The 20,574-nt window shown below is 44.3% G+C and overlaps 1 protein-coding gene across 1 annotated transcript in view; it reads right to left on the reverse strand.

Moving 5' to 3' along the window:
* Window positions 1-20,574, reverse strand: part of ENTREP2 (endosomal transmembrane epsin interactor 2) — a 1,566,028-nt gene that overhangs the window by 91,324 nt on the left and 1,454,130 nt on the right. The window contains exons 8-9 of the mRNA XM_069624928.1: window positions 13,121-13,196; window positions 6,241-6,834 (exon numbers count right to left, since the gene is read on the reverse strand). Coding sequence (XP_069481029.1) covers window positions 6,241-6,834; window positions 13,121-13,196 — 670 coding nt within the window. The remainder of the gene's footprint in view (window positions 1-6,240; window positions 6,835-13,120; window positions 13,197-20,574) is intronic.

Raw genomic sequence — 20,574 nt, forward strand, 5'->3', positions numbered from 1 at the left:
CCAATCCCAAGCCTGGCGCCACCCATGCCTGGCCACCAGCCCTCACGTTCCTGGTCAATGGGTCACATTGGTCTTGTACCTAAGCGAATCTCGTCTTCTGTACCTCTTGTCCACGCCTCTACAACCGGTCTCTTCTTTGAGCCTACTGGTCGTCTCTTGTCCAAGATAAGATCCATGCACACCTTCTTTCAGTATCCACTTTGCTACTGTGTGCACCTCCTCATTCCTTTCCAATCTCCTGTCTACATACCTTCCAACTTCCTCTGTGAGAATCCGTCCGACCTTCTCCCTGTTCTTCACCTGAACTTGTTTAGATGTCTCTCCAATCTCCTCGTCCTGTCTCCTTTCTACTTTCTCTTTGGTCTTATTCCCAATCTCCAACATGATGCTCTAATTAACCACCACCCTCCACATGCCTTCCTCCACCTCATTTGGCACTTTCAAACCACCCATGTGATGTTCCTCCATTACTCCCTACAAGTGCTCTTTCCTCCTCCCTCCTGTCTGCTCCTCCTCCAACCTCCCTGGTGGCATTCTCATCCTCGCCTCTCTTCTTCTCAGGTTCCTCAAACCACCTTTTTCCTCCAACTTCCTCTTCCCTACCTGCACCACCTCCTTCCTCTGCCTCTCCTCTTGTTCTTATCATATTCATATATTTGGAGCTTTGCATTGGCAACCCTCTGTAAAGATTGTGCGACACATTCATTTTCATGTTTGTAATCGTGGTGTCCTTTCAGTGTTGCTTTTTATGCTTCCCATTCCCTGAATGCCTCCACAGTGATGGCTCCATAACCACACAAAGGCGTTGGAGCGCTGCACAGTCATGACGTCAACAACAGTACGAGCGTGCATGATGCTGTAGGTGGACATGAGCACAGTGCTTGATCCTGCCACCAGTCCTGATCCTTTGTACACTAGAAGCAATAGGGCAAACCGAGGTGGGACATGATGAGCATTTGTTTGTTCTGCAGACTGCACATTAGAGCAAACAGCATAATGTGGGTCAAAAAGCAGATCTGGAGCAATTTAACATCATCTTGCGATAGAGAACACCTGGCATTGGTAGAAATGAGGGGGCAACAGCGAGTTTAAGTGATTTGGGCTGCATCAGGATGCAGATTTTCCATAGGCCACATACACTTGGATATAGCCTCCAAGGGGTATCAGCGAGGTAAATACCACCCCAGTTACAACGGGGGTATAAACATTAAATGGGTGAACATTAGTGATGATGTGTGTTCCCTTCACCCTAGTCATACGAGACATATCCTGCAGGAAGTTATCACATGCTTCTAGGGAAGTTGCATGTCCCATAGGCCACATACATGGCATAAGAGCTTGTCATGGCTGAATAGCCAGACAGTTCTGTGGACTATAGACATTCATAAGGGCAAATACAACTTCAACATGTTTCAAACATGTATCTTGCACATTTATAATGTTAAATTGTGATCTCTGGCCATGGTCAGACAAGGGTATAGAAAATAAGAGCATAGAGTAGATATGAGTCAGCCTTAACTGTAGCTTAAGTAACACATTGCTCATAGAAGAAAACACAAATAGCTTTGTATTTTCCCCCATCAAATGAGAACATGTATATAAACACCCTAGATCTATACAATATATATAAATCAGCAGTTTTAGATCTCTAGTTGTCAGGGCTGCTGGATGTTTTCTGCTAATACCTAGTGCATCGAGATACCTAATGATCATCCTAGCTCATTGAGCCACTTAACCACAATCGCTGCTCATCAAGCCACCTAACCATCATCCTAGCTCATCAACCTACCTAACAATGTTCCTAGTTCATCGAGCCACCTAGTGATTATCGTAGTTTATCGAGCCACCTAACGATCGTCCCAGCCCATCTAGACCCCTAACAATAATCCTAGTCCATTGAGCAACATAACCATCATCCGAGCTCATTGAGTGACCTAACCATCATTCTAGCTCTTTGAGCCACTTAACCATCATCCTAGCTCATTGAGCCACTGAACAATAATTAGAGCTCATCGACTACCTAACCATCACCCTAGCTCATCAAGCCACCTAACCATCATCCTAGATCATCAAGCCACCTAGCCATCATGATTGCTCATTTGGCCACCTAACCATCATCCTAGCCCATCGAGCCACCTAAACATCATCATAGTTTCATCGAGCCACCTAATAATCATCATAGCTCATTGAGCAGCTTAACCATCATCCTAGCTTATCAGGCCAACTAACAATGATCCTAGCTCATCAAGCCACCTAACCATCACCCTAGCTCATTAGGGAGCCACTTCATGAGGATCATTCTGAGCTCTTCCTTTAGTTTGCAAGACCTGGCTTAGGTGCATATCAAATAGAAATAAAATATGGAGTTTAGCTCCCCTATGGCATTGAAGCCAGTTCAGGGGTATGGCATTGAACGAATTCAAGGATGAATTACTCGACATCTATTGGGGTCCAACTAATGAGGCAACTGAGAATTGCTACCAAACACTGTTGAGATGAAATACCTTACCGTGGGTTGGATTCATGTCTGAGAGAAAAATATCAAACTACAAAAGTATTACTAAGGACCAAAGTAAAAATAAATGGTCTGGGCCACATTTTGTTTATAGTCTCCTTCCTCTCTCCTTTGTTTGTGGTTCAAAGTCTTCACTTGTCTCTAAGAGAAATTGGGAACATGGTCTCTGTTAGGGGACCAGTCACCTTGGTCGCTGCTGCTATAAGTCAATATGTCGATCCAACAATGAGGGCAACATGTACAGCTATACACATCTTCCTTCTTGAAGGTACCGGTCCTGTCAAGGCCTGCACTGACAGACAGCATCAGCTTCACACCAGCAGCGCTTGTGGCACAGTCAATTAGGACCCCATCTCCGATCCCTGCTGAAAAGATGACCAGCAGGATAACATGTCACCTTGCCACTTTTCCCAGAATCCCTGGAAGAATATTATGAAGCCTATGTTCTTGGCTCCCAATTGCAGGACCAATTGAAATTACTGGTGAGTGAAGTGCACTCTCCTGCCTTCTGTGATCAGCCTGCAGGCACAAGGTTTGGATCTCTGCAGGACCACTTCAACACATTATCCCTCAGAGGGCTGCAAGGACTTTATACAAAAATGAATTGTTTTATGCGAGGCGGTTGAGAGTATTTCCAGAAAGGACAGTTGACATAGGTATAACATAAACACACAGTCAACAAGAATGAGTTTTGGGCCGCCCCTGGCCCTTCTTGAGGACTGAACAGAATAAGGTGCTGTAGGATCTCTTTAGAACTGGACCCCTGAAACTTAAAGCCCCTTTCTTTAGGTTTCCCTCCACATAAGAATATAGAAAACACAAAATGCTCACGGGCTGCCCTGAAATGTTCTCACCTGAAGGTTTCTGCAGTAAGGAATCTGAAGCCCATAACAACAAGATTGCTTTAATCCAAAAACACTTTTCATTTATTGGCTGGATAAAGTCCTTCCCGCAGTAAGACTGACTGTGCACTAGCATAAAGATTGACTGTGCAGTAAGATTGACTGCAGTAGCAGTAAGACTGACTGTGCACTAGCAGTAAGATTGACTGTGCAGTAGCAGTAAGATTGACTGCAGTAGCAGTAAGACTGACTGTGCACTAGCAGTATGATTGACTGTGCAGTAGCAGTAAGATTGACTGCAGTAGCAGTAAGCCTGACTGTGCACTAGCAGTAAGATTGACTGTGCAGTAGCAGTAAGATTGACTTGCAGTAGCAGTAAGATTGACTGTGCACTAGCAGTAAGATTGACTGTGCACTAGCAGTAAGATTGAATGTGTACTAGCAGTAAGATTGACTTGCAGTAGCAGTAAGCCTGACTGTGCACTAGCAGTAAGATTGACTGTGCAGTAGCAGTAAGATTGACTTGCAGTAGCAGTAAGACTGATTGTGCAGTAGCAGTAAGATTGACTGTGCACTAGCAGTAAGATTGACTGTGCAGTAGCAGTAAGATTGACTGTGCACTAGCAGTAAGATTGACTGTGCACTAGCAGTAAGATTGACTGTGCAGTAGCAGTAAGATTGACTGTGCACTAGCAGTAAGATTGACTGTGCAGTAGAAGTAAGATTGACTGTGCACTAGCAGTAAGATTGACTGTGCAGTAGCAGTAAGATTGACTGTGCAGTAGCACCCATAGGTCTGAGAATTCAATGCATTAAGGGTTCATGTTTTTCCCCACTTTTATTCTGATGTGACTCAATGTGCGGCTAGTTATTGATTCTGCCTGATGTCGTCCACCCCATCTTCCCTCACTCCCATCACTGCTATATTTATAATGTTGCTAACTCAACACAATTATTCTCAGAATATAAGCAGAATCAGTTACAATGCCATCTCTCTCCATGTTATTCCCTTGCTTATGAATTAGGATCACTATTCTAGTTGTGACTGAAGAAAATGCAATAAATGTGTATTTTATGTTAAATGTTTCGTTATACTATGCCATGACTAGTGGAGTGCTCTTGGAGCACAGATAAAAGCCTTTGATATCTCTAAAGCCCTGTGAAATGATATGAGGCCGACTCTGGGCTCTACTTAATTCAAGTGACTATCTACAAGATGATGGTGGATACACCAATTTGATTGAATCCCATTTTACTTAAATATTTGTTAGCTCTTTATTTTACTGCAAAAAGTTAGATAGTGGGTTGCGGTTAGTTATATAGAAAGGAGGTATAGGGGTAGGTGAGGTGTGGGTCTGGGGATCCCCCCAACATTTTGCGGTAAAAAAATAAAATCAGTAAAACAAATGGGCAAAATGGGATTCGACCAGATTAGTTCGACCAAGTACCATCGATCCAGAAGACGGTGACACAATAATTAGAATAAGGTGTTTTACTGCAAGAAGATAAGTCTTCAGGTTTAAAATAAAGTAAATCAAGCCATGAAAGGAGGTATCTTCAAGTAGAATGAGCTTGTAGTTAGTCTCCTAAATGAGGTTTAGAAAGAAGATCTATAGGAAAGAGAAAGAAAAATATTCCACATAATGCAGTTCCTTCATCCACATACTGCAGACATACCCTTTTAAAACCAGTGCTGTCCGTGAACACTGGTAACACTTAATACATATATAACACCAGAGGAAGGACTTGTGACCAGGGACGTCATTTCACCAAAATGCCAGGGGTAGCGGAAGTGACATCACATGACCCTTGGCCCCTGATGACATCACAGGAATTTATGTCATTTGACCCCACCCCGAAGACATATCGCGGGAAGAGATGGAACACGACTTTCACCTGTTGACAAAACAAAAAGTGGCATCACATAGCAGTGTACACCAAGAAAAATATGGTTACGATATCACTATAATGTGATGTACATTTCATACAAGAATGGATCGCCATATATCATTAAGATCAGTGTGTATAGGCCCATATTACCAAATTACTGTGAATGCAAGCAGACGTCCATGACCAAATGATAACAAGGTGTTATTATGTATCACTTACGCTTAAGCGCTTTATATAGAAAAAATATACACCCAATATCACCCGACCTGTGTTGGTACTCATTTATCGACCTCAGAAGGATGAAAGGCTGAGTTGAGGCATTTAAGAACAGACTAAATTAGTGACTCACCCCCTCAAGTGTGCCTGAAATAAGCCTTTAATGAGTCGAGCAATTATTGGATAGAATTCCAGAAAGACACATTATTTGGTATTCCTATTCTTTCTTCTTTAGGGTCACTGCTGAAAGTGTTAGACTTGAGGCCCTCCTGTTCTTATTTTTCTTCTTTTTTTAAGTAGCCTGAACAAGAAAGCCAGCCACTCCAGAAGTAAAGAGCCACATGGTGCTGGCCAGAGCCCAGGAGCTTGCATTACAAAAGAGGGTTTTTTTTTTCGGTTTTTTTTAAAGGTCGCAAGGGAGACCTCAGAGGTCGCAGTTGCTACCTCTGGCGACCCCTAAATGACGTCCCTGCTTGTGACCCAAAACATGCTGTGAATGAAGTAAATCACCATTATGGAATGCAAATTTGCAAATGGCATTACGTTGTGTGATGCTTGAATTCAGCAATTGCAGGTATCCTATTTTATGATCAGTGCTATGCACAAGGTATTGGTGAAACATAAAGCAGACTCACTTTACAGCGAGGGATACAAATTAATTTGCCGCAAGAATCAAGTTATTCATATGTTTCTCTACTTGGGAAGTGCAACTCCAGCACCACACTTAACTCGCTAAAATGTCACTCTGCAGTAAATTTGTTGATTGATCATTTTTACCTTCTGTGGTGGAGGAACATGAAACCGGATCACTTGTAGACCGGACTATATTAGCAAGTCTGTACTTTCTCGTGTGCTTTCTCTTGAGAGCAATCTCGCGGCAGCTGGTGTACGTTGAAGTGTTTGCAGGCACGCTAGTGGGAGATGGCTGACATTGGGACGGAGATTGGCCGCAGACACTACAGCAGACTTTCATGGGTTTCAAAGATGGAGACACTCGGCTTTCCCGCACAGAACTCTGGGACTCTTTCTCTGGGGCACTGAAATGGTCCGACGAACAATCTGGGGACCTGGGGTGCGTGTAGTTATCATAGTCTTGTCCTTGGGATCTCTCCGCCGAGACCCTACCCGACACTCCGTCCTCACCATCCGGTGAACACTGGGAATTAGTTCTGTGGAGCCCACACTGCACGCTGTGCTCCAGGCTCGTGCAGCTGCTGTCGGTGATGGCTGTACGGATGGTGCTGTAGGGAGAAAAGTCTGCAGAACGCAGTGATCCCTGAACCTCCAGGGAACAGAGATCTTCGGAAGAGCAGGTACGGTCCGGGATATCCACGCTTTCGGAGAGTAGGAATGATGTGCTGTCAACGGACACTGCAAAACAGGGACAAAGTAACACTATGTCATATAAAGTGTGAAGACATCTGCAGCATACATGCAAAACACACTTTTTTGGCTGCAGATTCGGACTGCAACCACTCATGGAACCTCATATCTGTCAACATTAGACTCGCGCCAAACCTCATGCAATCCAGGTAAGCTCAAGACCCCCCTCTTCCATGAGCCCTTTCTTCATGCATTGGAGGCAACTTCTTGCACGCGTGCTGGCCAAGCCCAACTCATACCTAAATACTGGGCCTGGTGCATAACTGTGATGCAACAGCACAGCCCTGCTGTAACCTTTGCCCCCTCTACTTATACTCCTATTAACCCATTGTTGTGCAGTGCCCTCGAAGTTAGGTTCACTTTCAATAAATGCCTAAAGTAAATACAATTATAAAAAAAAAATAAGGGCTTGGGCAAATCCTAGGTGATTCTAAGGTCCTAGAAGTGGCATGTAGGGTATATCTTGCTGTAGGGGTTTGGGGACTGCTGGGTGACGGAGGGACCGGGGCCAGGCCTCTTGCCAATGGATAGCTGATGGTGGCACCTCAGTCGCTGCCAGCAGGGTTGCTAGCCTAGGCTGATGTCGGCAGTGGCTGGCCCACATGCCATGTGTCCTCGCTGCAACCCTTTATCCTGGTCTTACAACTCAATATCATGCCTCTGCTGGAAGCAGTGATTTTCAACATTTTGACTGATCAAGGCCCGAATCACCAGGGTCCCCTAGCGAACATGTGCCTGAGCAGACTTGAGTCTTTTTATTCTCAACTGAAGGCCCCAGCAACCTGGGTGGTATTAATAATATCATGACTTTATAAAGCGCTTCATGCAGATACTACGGGCTTCTCAGTGGTTTCATTAAATATATATGTGTTACCCAATTCAATGGACTGAGTTTATCGGACTGAGGCTCGATTAATGAAGGGTCCTGATGAGTCCAGAACCCGCGAATGGGTAGGTTTCGCAGAGTTCTCGGATGCAAGCGCTTAACTTTCCTGTCTGTATTACTGGCTCGCGCGCAATATGGCCTGTGGATTGCCCTGGTGTGGTGCAAGTAACGCTGCTACTGCATGCTGCAGTCTGTACGGGTGATACAAAAGCCCAGTTCCAGCTGCCCAAAAACCAGCATTTATAAACATAGAAACAGCAACCTCATGACAATGAAAGAGCATACGGACAGGATGGGCGTAAGGACACGCCACGCACATGTGCCATCGCTCTTTCAACCTAACTAAAGTCCTAGGGCATGGCCACCAGATACCAACCCTAAAAACGCGGCCACCACTCACCTGCTTTTAATTGGTCAAAGCAGGTAAATGGCTGTATATGCTATGACAGGTAGGATAATCATACAACTGAGACCACAGCATGCATTCATCCGAGGCAACCAATCACAAGCGACACTTCACATTCCAGCCAGCGCCGCAAGGGTACCAGGCGGGGGCCGCTAACCTGTGCCCCATGGCTGACAGGTCGGGGAGAGGGCGGGGGCAGCCCGAGCACAGGAACACCACCACGGGGCTGCTCCTACTCTCCCCATGTCGCTCGTTTCATGCCCCCCCCCAGGGCAGTCTCACTGACGCCAGGCCAAACAGGAAAGAATGAAGTACAAGGTGGAAACAACACCTTGCCCTTCCTCCCAAAGAGGTGCTAAGCACCTGAGGTAGGAAGTAGGCAGGGACCACCAGAGCAAAGCACCCCAGTGTGGGAATGCCGCCCCACCAGCCGGCCGGGGGGCTGGCAATACAGCCCCCCCACACAGGCACAACAAAGTCCCAGGGCCAGCCCCTGGGTCCAATATAAGGAGTTGTGTTTTCAGCAGAAAGGCAGAAATCAGTTTGGGACCCTGCACGGGGACCCAAGTAAAAGAGTACACTGCACACGCAGAGTCTCTCTCTTCTTTTTCCCAGAACCCTCCCACCCTAGAAAAATGCAGAGAAGAAAGAGAAAGAACACAGGACACCGTACAGTGGCCACACTGTCGTAGGACAAGGAAGGTGGCACAGGCCAGAGGGGGCAACCTCAGGACCTGGTGCCCAAAAGTACAGCATAGTTACTATAATTAGGATTATGTTTGGTATGACCATCATTTCTGCAATAAAATTGCACAGCCTTGTATTGCCAACACTCACCCAATTTTCTCGTGTACTACCTCGGGGGAAATGTATGTGTTACACCCAGGTTTGTGTTTTTCTCTTGTCTGCATATGGGTCCACTGGTTACAGTCTTCAGCAATGCACTGCAACTTACAGTCCTCCAATAGGAAGCCTGCGACCATGTTCGCCTGCCCCTAACCCCTCCCAGTACTGCCCAGTGGCTGCCCAAAATAGCTTTCCACCAGGCTAGCATGGCCTGCTCTCACAGAAGAATTCAAGTGCTGGGAGTGCTAGTGGCAAAGAAGCACACGCAAAAGTAGGTATGCTTGGGCAAAAGTTCAAGGAGGGCCAGAGTAGGCCTCTAGGAGGCCTTTGCCAAGGATGCAGGTATTCCCTTTGCACCCGCCACGCCGTGGCATCATGCTTCTTGCCCCCTTCCTCTTGAGTGGGCCGAAACCGACAAAGGGGCAAAACAGTGTGCAAGGGAAAGCCGGGAATTGCAATGCTGGACCACTGATGCACACCTTGACATTTGTAAGAAAAAAGTCTGTAGGATATTTGCAAATTAAATATAAGACACTAATTATATCTTTTCAACACTGAATCCACCTTCCACTATCCGCTCCGACTCACACCCTTCACTATCTCTGCCCGGCGGGCGATTTTGATGCTGCAAAATGGTGTGAATTCCTGAGGGAAAAAGAGGGGCAATTCCGTATGAATCCATGTTAATAGTCTACCAAATAAAACCAAGAGTCCTTTCCAATGTGGAAGGGTACAGGCTACACATTTATTTGGTTAAACCCATTTGTCGTAATCCAAAAGAGGTTTCTCCATTTCTGCAAACCAATTTCTTTGTGTGTAATATTCATTTTCCTTTATCTGCAAAATTGTCAAGGCTGATTCTTGAATTCTACAATGTGATGGTAAAACTATGCACAATTTACTCCCGGGTGTCTGCAATAGTATTTAGTATGGTCACAATGATGTTTGTTGGCCATTCCAAACCGAACGCAAGCAAGTTCTAAACTCTAATCCAAACCCTGTGATCTTCCCTCATTCTTCACCAAAATGAACACGCTCCATTGCCATCTGGTAGACATAATGAATGACCGGCCTTAGCTGCTCAAAAGCCTAAACTTCTAGTGTGGTGCGAGAAGACTCCTCAAAGACACATACTGTCCCCTCAACTGATTCTGGGGTGGAGCTTACAACACCGCTGCTGGACGGATCTCCGACTCCGTCGATCCAACCCTCCACCTACAAACGGAGCAGTAAATAACAATACTCAATTTAAAGAAAGTGACAAACACAGTCTAACCCCCACAACGAGCTAGGAGGAGATGGTAGCCACACCACACTTCCACCATGCTGCCTGCATCCAACAAAGCCATGGGGATTTCCCTTGAAATGCACACATGCATATAAGGGTGGGTTAATCTCTCAGGGTAGCCTTTGTCAGGGGAGAGAGGAATCGGGGGGGCTGTCCTGCCAACTTTGAACTTGCGCGCACCCGTGCATGCGCGCACACACACATATCAGTTTAATGCTCCAGCACATAGTCAACATTTAATGCAACACACTATAAAGCATTAGCAAATGGAACCTCCCATCTGATTTACATAATATCTTCAATATCTCTCTGCCTCAAATAAATGTGCTGCTAAACAACATATGTAATTTGATGTTTTAATGCATTTCCCACTACTACTTTAAATATGTATCAGCACAATACATTACACGGAGAGTGAAACAATGACAGTTCATGCATTACTTATAAAACAAGACTGTGGTTTAAAAACCCATACACGAGTGTGCTGTATGAATGAAAAACAACTAGCTGTGCTGCAATAAATGTAAATGTGTAGCCATTGTAGACTACTTCCTGTTTGTTACTATTAAAATAAGTGCATTACGGATAGTTTGGCATTCAATTTATTCATGTATAACCCATTTGAGAATTTCAATTAGGAGTACAACATACTAATTAATAAGCTAGACGGAATATGTTTAATAACATGGATAAATAACGCAGGAACATAATATACATCAATTATTCTAACATCTTTAAATATCATGCATCGGTGCTGCCTCCGGTGTCTATTGCCACCCCTAATTGCAGTGTTGGGACAGTTGTGCATCCAGTTTTGAGAGAGAGAGTGTAGTCAGATATGAAGGAGAGATTGGACATAGAGGGAGGCACAACTCATTTTACTAAGTGGGAGAAGGGGCTTGGACCCGACTTGTTCTGGGGCCGGGAGAGAAAGTTGATGGAGGGGTACAAATCAGGCAAACAGCACTGGACAAGTCAAAAGGGGAGAAGACTAGGGTGGGTACTAAGAGGCAGATGGCAAGATCAGTGGGGCCTGTGCTGTCAGAGTACATGGGCTAGAAAAGGGGATTTGTCTTGTTGATCTGGGCACAGGCACAGAAAAACAGAGAAAGAAAAGAGAGAGCAAGAAATAGAGAGATCAAGAAAGAAACTAAGAAAGAGAGACCAGGAAAGAGTAGGAGAGAGAAAAAGAACAAAAGAAGAAACAAAGAAGGAAAGAAAGAAAATGTGAGTAAGAGAGAGTGTGAGTGAGGGAGAACAAAAGACCGAGGGATAGAGGATGGAAAGAGATAGGGTGAGAAAAAGAGAGAAATAGATCAAAAGAGCAGGAGAGAGAGAGAGAGAGTTGGAGAGAGAGGGAAGTCACCTGAGTCTGTATTCTGGTGGAGTGTGAATACACCTACCCTACTAAAGTGTTGCAGAAACACGAGTCAGGGTTCATCAAGATAATCATGAGCACGAGGCGGCGCATTGCCTCCTTGGGTCATATCGCCATGACGAGAGTGACTAGACGCAGAAGAGGGGGGGGCCTGTTCACATATTAATATTCCACTCTGACCTTGTGCACTGTTGTTTTGAGAGGTCTTTCTGTGGAGTGGGTTTTTCTCCCAGGGTTTGTACAGTAAACCTACAGGTACAGAAATCTGACTCTGTTCAGTCTTCCGTAATCCTTTGACCTCTGATGATCCTTTTCTCAAAAGGCAGCTGGTTTAATGAACAGTTGGAGGCTTGGCTATCTAACACATACAATATCCTACAATTAGACATCATCCAATGATATCAAACTACACAGGATTGAAAACTAACCAAGCATCGCGTGCATCATTGGAAGCAAACATCCGGGCATCCCACCCCAAGATGTCCATATATGTGAACACGTCTTTAACAAGTGCATTGTTTCTCAGCCTAAGACCGATCAGTGCCGTTTCAAGGGACTTAAGATTGTTAATGGGACGATAGAGTCGTGGTGGAGGAATTCAACTTCTTACACGTTTTTGAAGATATATGTTTTTTAAGAGCAAATCACGAAGAGTCCACTATGAGATTTGTATCATTGAACTTTGCACGGGCTATTATGAAGTGTCCATAATGTCAGAATCCAGAATAGAGAAAATATTTGTTTATTTTTGTTCTCTTTAAATTTGAGCTTTTTTGCTTTAATACATTATTTTTCTAATTATTATTTACTTTTAAAATGCTAAACTCCACAATCATGTTAAAACATCCATAAGCCTGCGTTATTTATTTATTTATTTATTCAGGGCCAGTAATATTCATTATTTATTATTATTATTATTATTATTATTATTATTATTATTATTATTATTATTATTAATAACAATAATACTACTAATAAAACTAATCGTTTCCACTATTATTGTTCTTAATTTTATCCATGTGTATTCATATTATTATTACAATCATTATTATTATTTTCATGATTATTATTAGTAGATTTAGTAGTAGTAATAGTACTAGTAGCAATATTATTATGGCAACACCATCACCAACAAAGTATGAATGAGGTAACGTATTATTTGAAATGCCTGGATGAATTGTCTTTTTTTATGTATTTGTTTAGAAATGTCTTCGTAATTCATTTTCCTTAGAAAAATATCAGCATAAGAATTTTCTTCAAAATATTTTCTTCATTTTCTGCTAATGAGAAATCGGGATACAGTGGCAAAGAACAACCGAAGTGCAGTCACAAGAGACGATCAGGCACATGCAACACCTTGAGCAAGACTGCTACTACTCAGCAGGAGGAAGTTGATGAAGAAGACCTATCCTAGTAGAGGTCAAAGAGCCATATCATGTTCACATCAATAACTAGAAGGGTCACGATTACCTTGAGTACTGAAGCCTGCCGTCGTGTTCCTGTCGCCCACGCTAGATTCAGTCACTTGCTGCTCTACACTGGTCCCCTGCATGGATGGGACACAAGGAAAAATAAGCTTCAATCGCAAAATAAAGCACAGCCATCAACATCAGTAACAATGCAACAACTCACAATAGCATTAAGTAAATCCTACAGGACAAACACATTTTAATCTCTATTATTCATCTGTAATATGCAAGAAATAATATGGAAACTTGTTTCATCATCATGTACCATGTCGTTTATCCACCGTAGCCCTCTTCACCTCTCTAAAAACGGATTAATTTTACACTTTGCTTTTCTTCTATATTTGTAAGATTTGTGTCTGGAGGATATTCAATAATTCCCTATCTCCTGTAAGTATTCCTCTCTATCGGCTTTATCTGTTACACCTTGTTCTCCCGAAACAGTAATACTTGTCATGTTTATGTCTTCAGTCGTGTTTACTGATATGACGTGAGAGCTTGATGAAACCTCCATGCTTCCTTTTTGGCTGTGCTCATGTTTCCTTCACTGCTCCCACCAGTAGTGGAAACCTACACATACAACGGGTTATTTGGCCATGTTCGTTTTCGGTGGAGGGGCTTCCAGACATTTGGCATATACTGCCCACCAGTAGTGTCTTCATCAAAATGCATTTTACAAATTTAAAATTTAGTTACATGGACAGAATACAATAATACAACATTACCTACAATAAGAAAGTTCAATCTCATATTGCTGAAATATTTTAAATAACAAGGAACAAGCTGCTCATGTGTCCTTGGACTGCACTTGCTCTTTTGTCGATTCACACGCTGATGTGTAGAAGAGCGTCATTGCTATAAGGATGTCGAAACGCGGTGTTTGAAATGATAGACTATTATCTTTTGGCATCATTAAGACTTCACCGTTGACCCCTTCTAGTGATGGCACTAAGGCTATATAAAGACCTCCACCAGCTGCGCCACTCAAGATTGCTTTCGGAGAGATGAGTCAAAAGTAGGAATCCCACAGTTCAAGGCAATCCAGGAAGAGATATTAAGTACATGGCCACCTATGGAAAAATTATAGTATGGAAAACCAACAAAACTGATAAGCAGCAGATTCGTCTCCAGCATATGTGTGCAGTATAAAAGACTCTTGGCATAACACAACAAACGCACAACTATTCCTGGACATGTTTGGGTCACTATCATAAAACAGCTCCCAGAGTATGTACAGACAAAGAGGAGTGGATTCGAGGAAAAGATTGAGGAATTCCCTATGACGACGGAATTTGTTTGTTCGAAAACATAATGGTTCACTGCACACCTAGTTTTCTTTATGCTTGAATTATATGCATTGAATCAATGAGGGACTGTTGTGCAACAATATAACCTTTTACACCACGGATTAAGAGTAAAATAAAAAAATCAGCCTCCCCCCACATTTTTTCAAGAATGTCTTGAATTTTCATAAGGAAAACCTCCAAAAGTTACAATGCATTTAAAGTGAGCTGTGAATTGCCTGAACCGAACAAACTGAAAAGCAATCCCACCCGATCCAAAAGTAGCCCACCCCCCAGCTTTGGCCTTCTAATCACATTCTCCTCTTACTGCTTACCACACATTCCACTGCTCTCTTGGGCAACACTTCTCCTTTTGGTTGAAGCTCTCCTACACACACGCTACACAGGTTTAGAAAAGGTTGTCCATGCCAATACCGTGCGGTCAGCTCGCTGCTTCTGGGCTTCATGATCATTTGTATGAGGCAAGACCAGTTTCGCTGGTGCAAACGGGGGCCCAATCTTCCTGATCCTTCCGATAAATGATACAAGGATTTGCTTTTGGGCATATATATTCTCTTGTCTTCTTGCTTAGAAAGGTAATGCTCATTCAGAGACCAAACGATGCATAGATATGTAATTATAAATGAAGCAAAAGTAATATTTTGGATAAGTAGCATGACTTATGATTGGTAAACTGAATTGTACTATAGATTCTCATTTAACTAAATGCGTGTTTTCAAGAAATCAAAGAAATATAAAAGAATGACTAAGATTGCTGATTGATGAAATACTGATCTATGTGGAAACATGTTTTAAAAATATTTCCATAAAGAGGAAGGTAAATATGAATAACCTTAAAAAATAACATAAATCTGACATGCTGTTTTATACAACTGAGAAAATAGTTTTTCTTTTTTATTTGTCCTTCTTTCTTTGTATTTTCTCTTTGTTTACCTTTTGTGATTAGAAATCCAAATGTAAGGACACCATAACCCAAAAGAGGTAACAGGACTAAGTGATAGGCTCCAAGATGTGGGATGTGCAGAAATGTGGAAGGACAGCCCATGTTGCTTCATTACAGAAAAGTGACCCAATGCAAGTGCAATTTCACACAGTATTAGCACTGTTGCAAAAAATGCCCCGAGCACTGATGCAAACATGGCCCAAGAAAAATACATGTTCTTCCTATGAAGTTTTGCAGCAGGGACATTTTTGGCTGAGTTGCAAAAGGGCCGAAAGTCTGTAATGTGGGCACTGGAGTGCGGATTAACTCCAAAACAGGAGGTTTACAGAGAGGTCCATGACACAGTAGGCAGGTTATTAACCTATGCTTTTATATATGGACTACATGATAATCATTCAAACCCTGACCCAAAACAGCATGCCATCATTTTGATTTGGTACACTATATATTAGTGTGAAGCACCCAATCATGTTCGATTGGACCAGTATACACCTGGGAACGGGAAACTGCCTTCTTGCATCGGGCACCATGTAGTCAGAAATTCAGGATTGCCTACACAGTCCACGAGGACCTGTCATACGCTTAGTACCTTCTAGTAGTCAGAGCTGCACTAGAAGGCATCTGGCAAGAAGCCTGGTCACAGATGAGTATCTCAACTAAAGTTCCCCCTTATATCTGGGTCTAAGTCTGATGCAGTGGTGCCACTGTGCCTAGAAAACCACAGTTAGTTACAGGAGGGCAAGCTCATGGATGGGAGCGGGAAGCCCCGGGGTCGCATCCACAACAGTAGGCCTCACCATTGAGATTCAGTTTGGTAGGAAGATATGGATACATTGAGGCCAGGTCCTTCTATGCATCCTCCTTGGTGTGATCGTACAGACAGTAACTCGTATCTATCAACACTAAATAGAGTGTCACCTCCATGTATATGCGAATTGCAGATTCCAGAGGCCTTGTATTCAGAGTTTCCGCTTACTGTAATTGGGGGGGGGGGTTGCATTTGAATAGAAAATCCAAAAAAATCAAAAAAGAAGAGGGGGTCTTCAGGGTTTGTAGTACACAAAGTTTTACAACTATCGGAATGGGATAGTGAGTGGATCCATATATGTTAAGCAAATGTCGATGATTCCTGGAAACTTAGATTTGAGGGAGCAAGTCAATATTGAGCCCCTGTCTAGTAATTAGGGGCATTTCTCGGGGAGTGGTCTTGAGAGTTTGGAAGGTCTCTTCCTGCAATGCTCTGCCCATTCTGGATTACTCCGAGGAATAAATTAATGGATTCCTCAGATCTCTTGTCTGAAAATAATTTATGATGGATTCAGTAAAGCGGATGCAAGGGACTACATTTACTTGAGTGAAGGCCCATGTTGTTATGTTGAAAGTGGGCCGATGTTAGAACATCCATCCACATAACTTGACTTGCACAATAGGTAGTTGACAGGTGCTCTTATTGGGCGTAGGAGCTTTGTCTACCCATTAGCCTATGGATGGCATGAAGATGTGATTATTTGTGCCGTACCCAAAGAGTTGCATAAGCTCTTCTAGAATAGTCACTGGGCCCTCTAACCAAGGCGGCTTTCTTAGGAAGACCATAGAGGCGTACGAGGCTTCCTAAATGTTTCAAATATTTGTGCAGTTGTTTGAAGTTTAGGAAGAGATGAGACTGGACAACTTTCAGAAATGATCAACAGAGACCATTATGGCTGCATAGAATGTTGGTGGTGGGCTGAGCGACTACACATTTAGCACATAGAATTAGGCAGAGATTAGATGAAAGGGCCCGCGGTTATTTTCTGGATCCCTGGAATAGGTCTTCTCGACGCGTGAGATGAATTCTAATTGAAAAATAAGAGAAGTATTCTTGTGCATCTTGGTGGAGAAAAAACCATCAGTAAAAATCATAATATCAATTCTCTCGTGACATGGATTCCTCCCTGTGCCAGTTTCTTAGAATAATGGCACAAGGACAGCCTTGGTAGCCTTCCAGATAGAGCGGGTGCACTGAGCTAACTATATAGGCTCTCTGAGGGGATCAGTTTAACACACGCTGCCCTGAAATAAGGATCATTTAGTTACGCAACAGATCACAGCCAGTGTAGTTTGTCACAATATTGTGCTGCGATTCTGATTATGTGTGAGGCCGCCAAAGAAGGTTCAACAGGCGGAAGAGGCCTGAAGAAGGACAACAGTCTGAAATGCATCGGACACTTCTGGACATTGAAGCCTGTACAATGCACAACTTGTGGACATTGGGCCTCATTACACGGATGGCGGTAAGGATTTACCGGTACCGGTAAAATACCGGTACCGGTAAAACCTTACCGCCTTACTACGAGGTCCCTTTGCAGGTTGGGGGATTTAACACCTGCTTTTTGCAGGCGTTAAAAACCAACCCGCAAAGGGACCCAGGGAGCTAATTACGGTACCGCAATTTGCGGTACCGTAATTAGCGCCTTCCCCATTCCCATTGAGCCCTATGGGGCAAAAATGGGAATGGGGAAGGACAATGGTGGAAGGGGGAATTACCGCCCCGCCAACCTTGGAATGGGGCGGTAATTCCCCTTTCCGCCAAGGCGGTGCCAGTATTTTACCGGCATGAACCATGGCGCTAATAGTGCCATGGTTCTCCGCCATCCGTGTAATGAAGCCCATTGTTTGTTTTCTAATGTTATGATAGACCCTTTGGATAATGTTTACACTTTTACATGTTACGGATGATGATTACTGATGATTAATAACCCATTTGATGGGATTCCCACCTTGAGGTCAACCCTGCAATTGATAAAGGTTTGCCAGCTTGTTTTCAACCTACTACAAGGTCCCCAGAGCAAAGTGATTTCTGGGGCCAGATTACAGAATCTTTGCACCGGTTGAAGTGAAAGGTTGCACCTTAACTATGGGGCCATATCAGAAAACATGTGCACCATGACATGTGCAATTTTTCATGGTATACGCACTAAGGCAAAAGGGGCCGTAGTGCAAAAAATATGCACTTGGGTAACTTTGCGCTGCCTGCTATTATAGGAAACCCGCGAACATCTAATAAATGTGCAGAATTGGGTACCGCCATCACCCCAACGGATTAACTGCTTGCATGTTTGACAAATTGCCGACTGAAGAACCCGTCACAATTCATCAAACAGAGGGTGCCTGTGTTTGCTGGATCCCACAGCCGGGGCTAATTACAGTGGCGCACATTAATGCTTTTCGTAATCATTCATGGGTTCTCGTGAAATGATGTTTGAGAGTTGAGGTTTGATTTCAGGAATGCATCAAAAGCTCTGATCGGACCTGCGCAGCAAAGCACAGCCACTAAATTTAGGGAATACAACATGCTCCCAGGTAGAGAAGAGCAGGTGGGAGGCTATGCAGGCTTTGGATGGGCCAGTAAACATCTACCTAATTCACAAAGCGTTTTTCAATGGGCAAATCCCATTGAAACAATGCTTTGTAAATCAGGCCAGGGAGTGCCCGATTTACAGAAGTGTTTTTCAATGGAACCTCCGCATTGAAAAGCGTTCTGAAAATCCGGCCCAGAGTGCCTGCTGGTCAATGAAGAGGGTGCTTGAAGAGGTTCCATGTGATAATGTCCCTGCAAAAATGTCTTCTGACAAAAATGCCGCCCCGCTTCCCCCAAAGCCTTTTTTTATTTTTTTAAGGGGACACCCCTGTAACCCCTGCTCCCCTTGACCCCATATATATGGTCACCATATATAAAGTCACCACAGCATTTTCCCGGTGCACATATGTATGGCGACCACATATATGGGGGTAATATTACCGGATACCGTTCAAGAGGAGTCTTCTGGGTATCGAGTGTTTTTACCCCAGAATTGTCACTGCAGATGTTTTTTACTGAACATTTTCCTGCTGCATTTATTCCGCAAAATACAGGGGTGTGGTTTGGGTGTGACTGTATGAGATGAAGAGAGGGTGGGAGATGAGATTGTGAGAAATAAAACAGTAAAAAATGTGCAGTAGAAAACATGTAAACAAAAATGTTCAGTAGAAACACATGGAACCCTTGCCTGAAGTGCTCCATCATGGAAGGCTCACCTGAGTTAACCCCTGCTTGCAAGAAACAATGCAGCAGGATCCCGACCTGCTGAGTTAACCCCGGCTTGCAAGAACCAATGCAGCAGGATCCCGACCCTGGTGCAAGGAACCCTCGCCTGTAGTGCTCCATCATGGAAGGCTCACCTGAGTTAACCCCCGCTTGCAAGAACCAATGCAGCAGGATCCCGACCCTGGTGCAGGGAACCCTCGCCTGTAGTGCTCCATCATGGAAGGCTCACCTGAGTTAACCCCCGCTTGCAAGAACCAATGCAGCAGGATCCCGACCCTGGTGCAGGGAACCCTCGCCTGTAGTGCTCCATCATGGAAGGCTCACCTTAGTTAACCCCCGCTTGCAAGAACCAATGCAGCAGGATCCCGACCCTGGTGCAGGGAACCTTCGCCTGAAGGGCTCCATCATGGAAGGCTCACCTGAGTTAACCCCCGCTTGCAAGAACCCCTGGTGCAGGGAACCCTCGCCTGAAGTACTCCATCATGGAAGGCTCACGTGAGTTAACCCCCGCTTGCAAGAACCAATGCAGCAGGATCCCGACCCTGGTGCAAGGAACCCTCGCCTGTAGTGCTCCATCATGGAAGGCTCACCTTAGTTAACCCCCGCTTGCAAGAACCAATGCAGCAGGATCCCGACCCTGGTGCAGGGAACCTTCGCCTGAAGGGCTCCATCATGGAAGGCTCACCTGAGTTAACCCCCGCTTGCAAGAACCCCTGGTGCAGGGAACCCTCTCCTGAAGTGCTCCATCATGGAAGGCTCACCTGAGTTAACCCCCAGCTTGCAAGAACCAATGCAGCAGGATCCCGACCCTGGTGCAGGGAACCTTCGCCTGAAGGGCTCCATCATGGAAGGCTCACCTGAGTTAACCCCCGCTTGCAAGAACCCCTGGTGCAGGGAACCCTCTCCTGAAGTGCTCCATCATGGAAGGCTCATCTGAGATAACCCCCGCTTGCAAGAACCAATGCAGCAGGATCCCGACCCTGGTGCAGGGAACCCTCGCCTGTAGTGCTCCATCATGGAAGGCTCACCTGAGTTAACCCCCGCTTGCAAGAACCAATGCAGCAGGATCCCGACCCTGGTGCAGGGAACCCTCGCCTGAAGTACTCCATCATGGAAGGCTCACCTGAGTTAACGCCCGCTTGCAA

Source organism: Ambystoma mexicanum, chromosome 11 (assembly GCF_040938575.1).
Source record: "Ambystoma mexicanum isolate Mex_15411 chromosome 11, UKY_AmexF1_1, whole genome shotgun sequence".
Classification (NCBI taxonomy): domain Eukaryota; kingdom Metazoa; phylum Chordata; class Amphibia; order Caudata; family Ambystomatidae; genus Ambystoma; species Ambystoma mexicanum.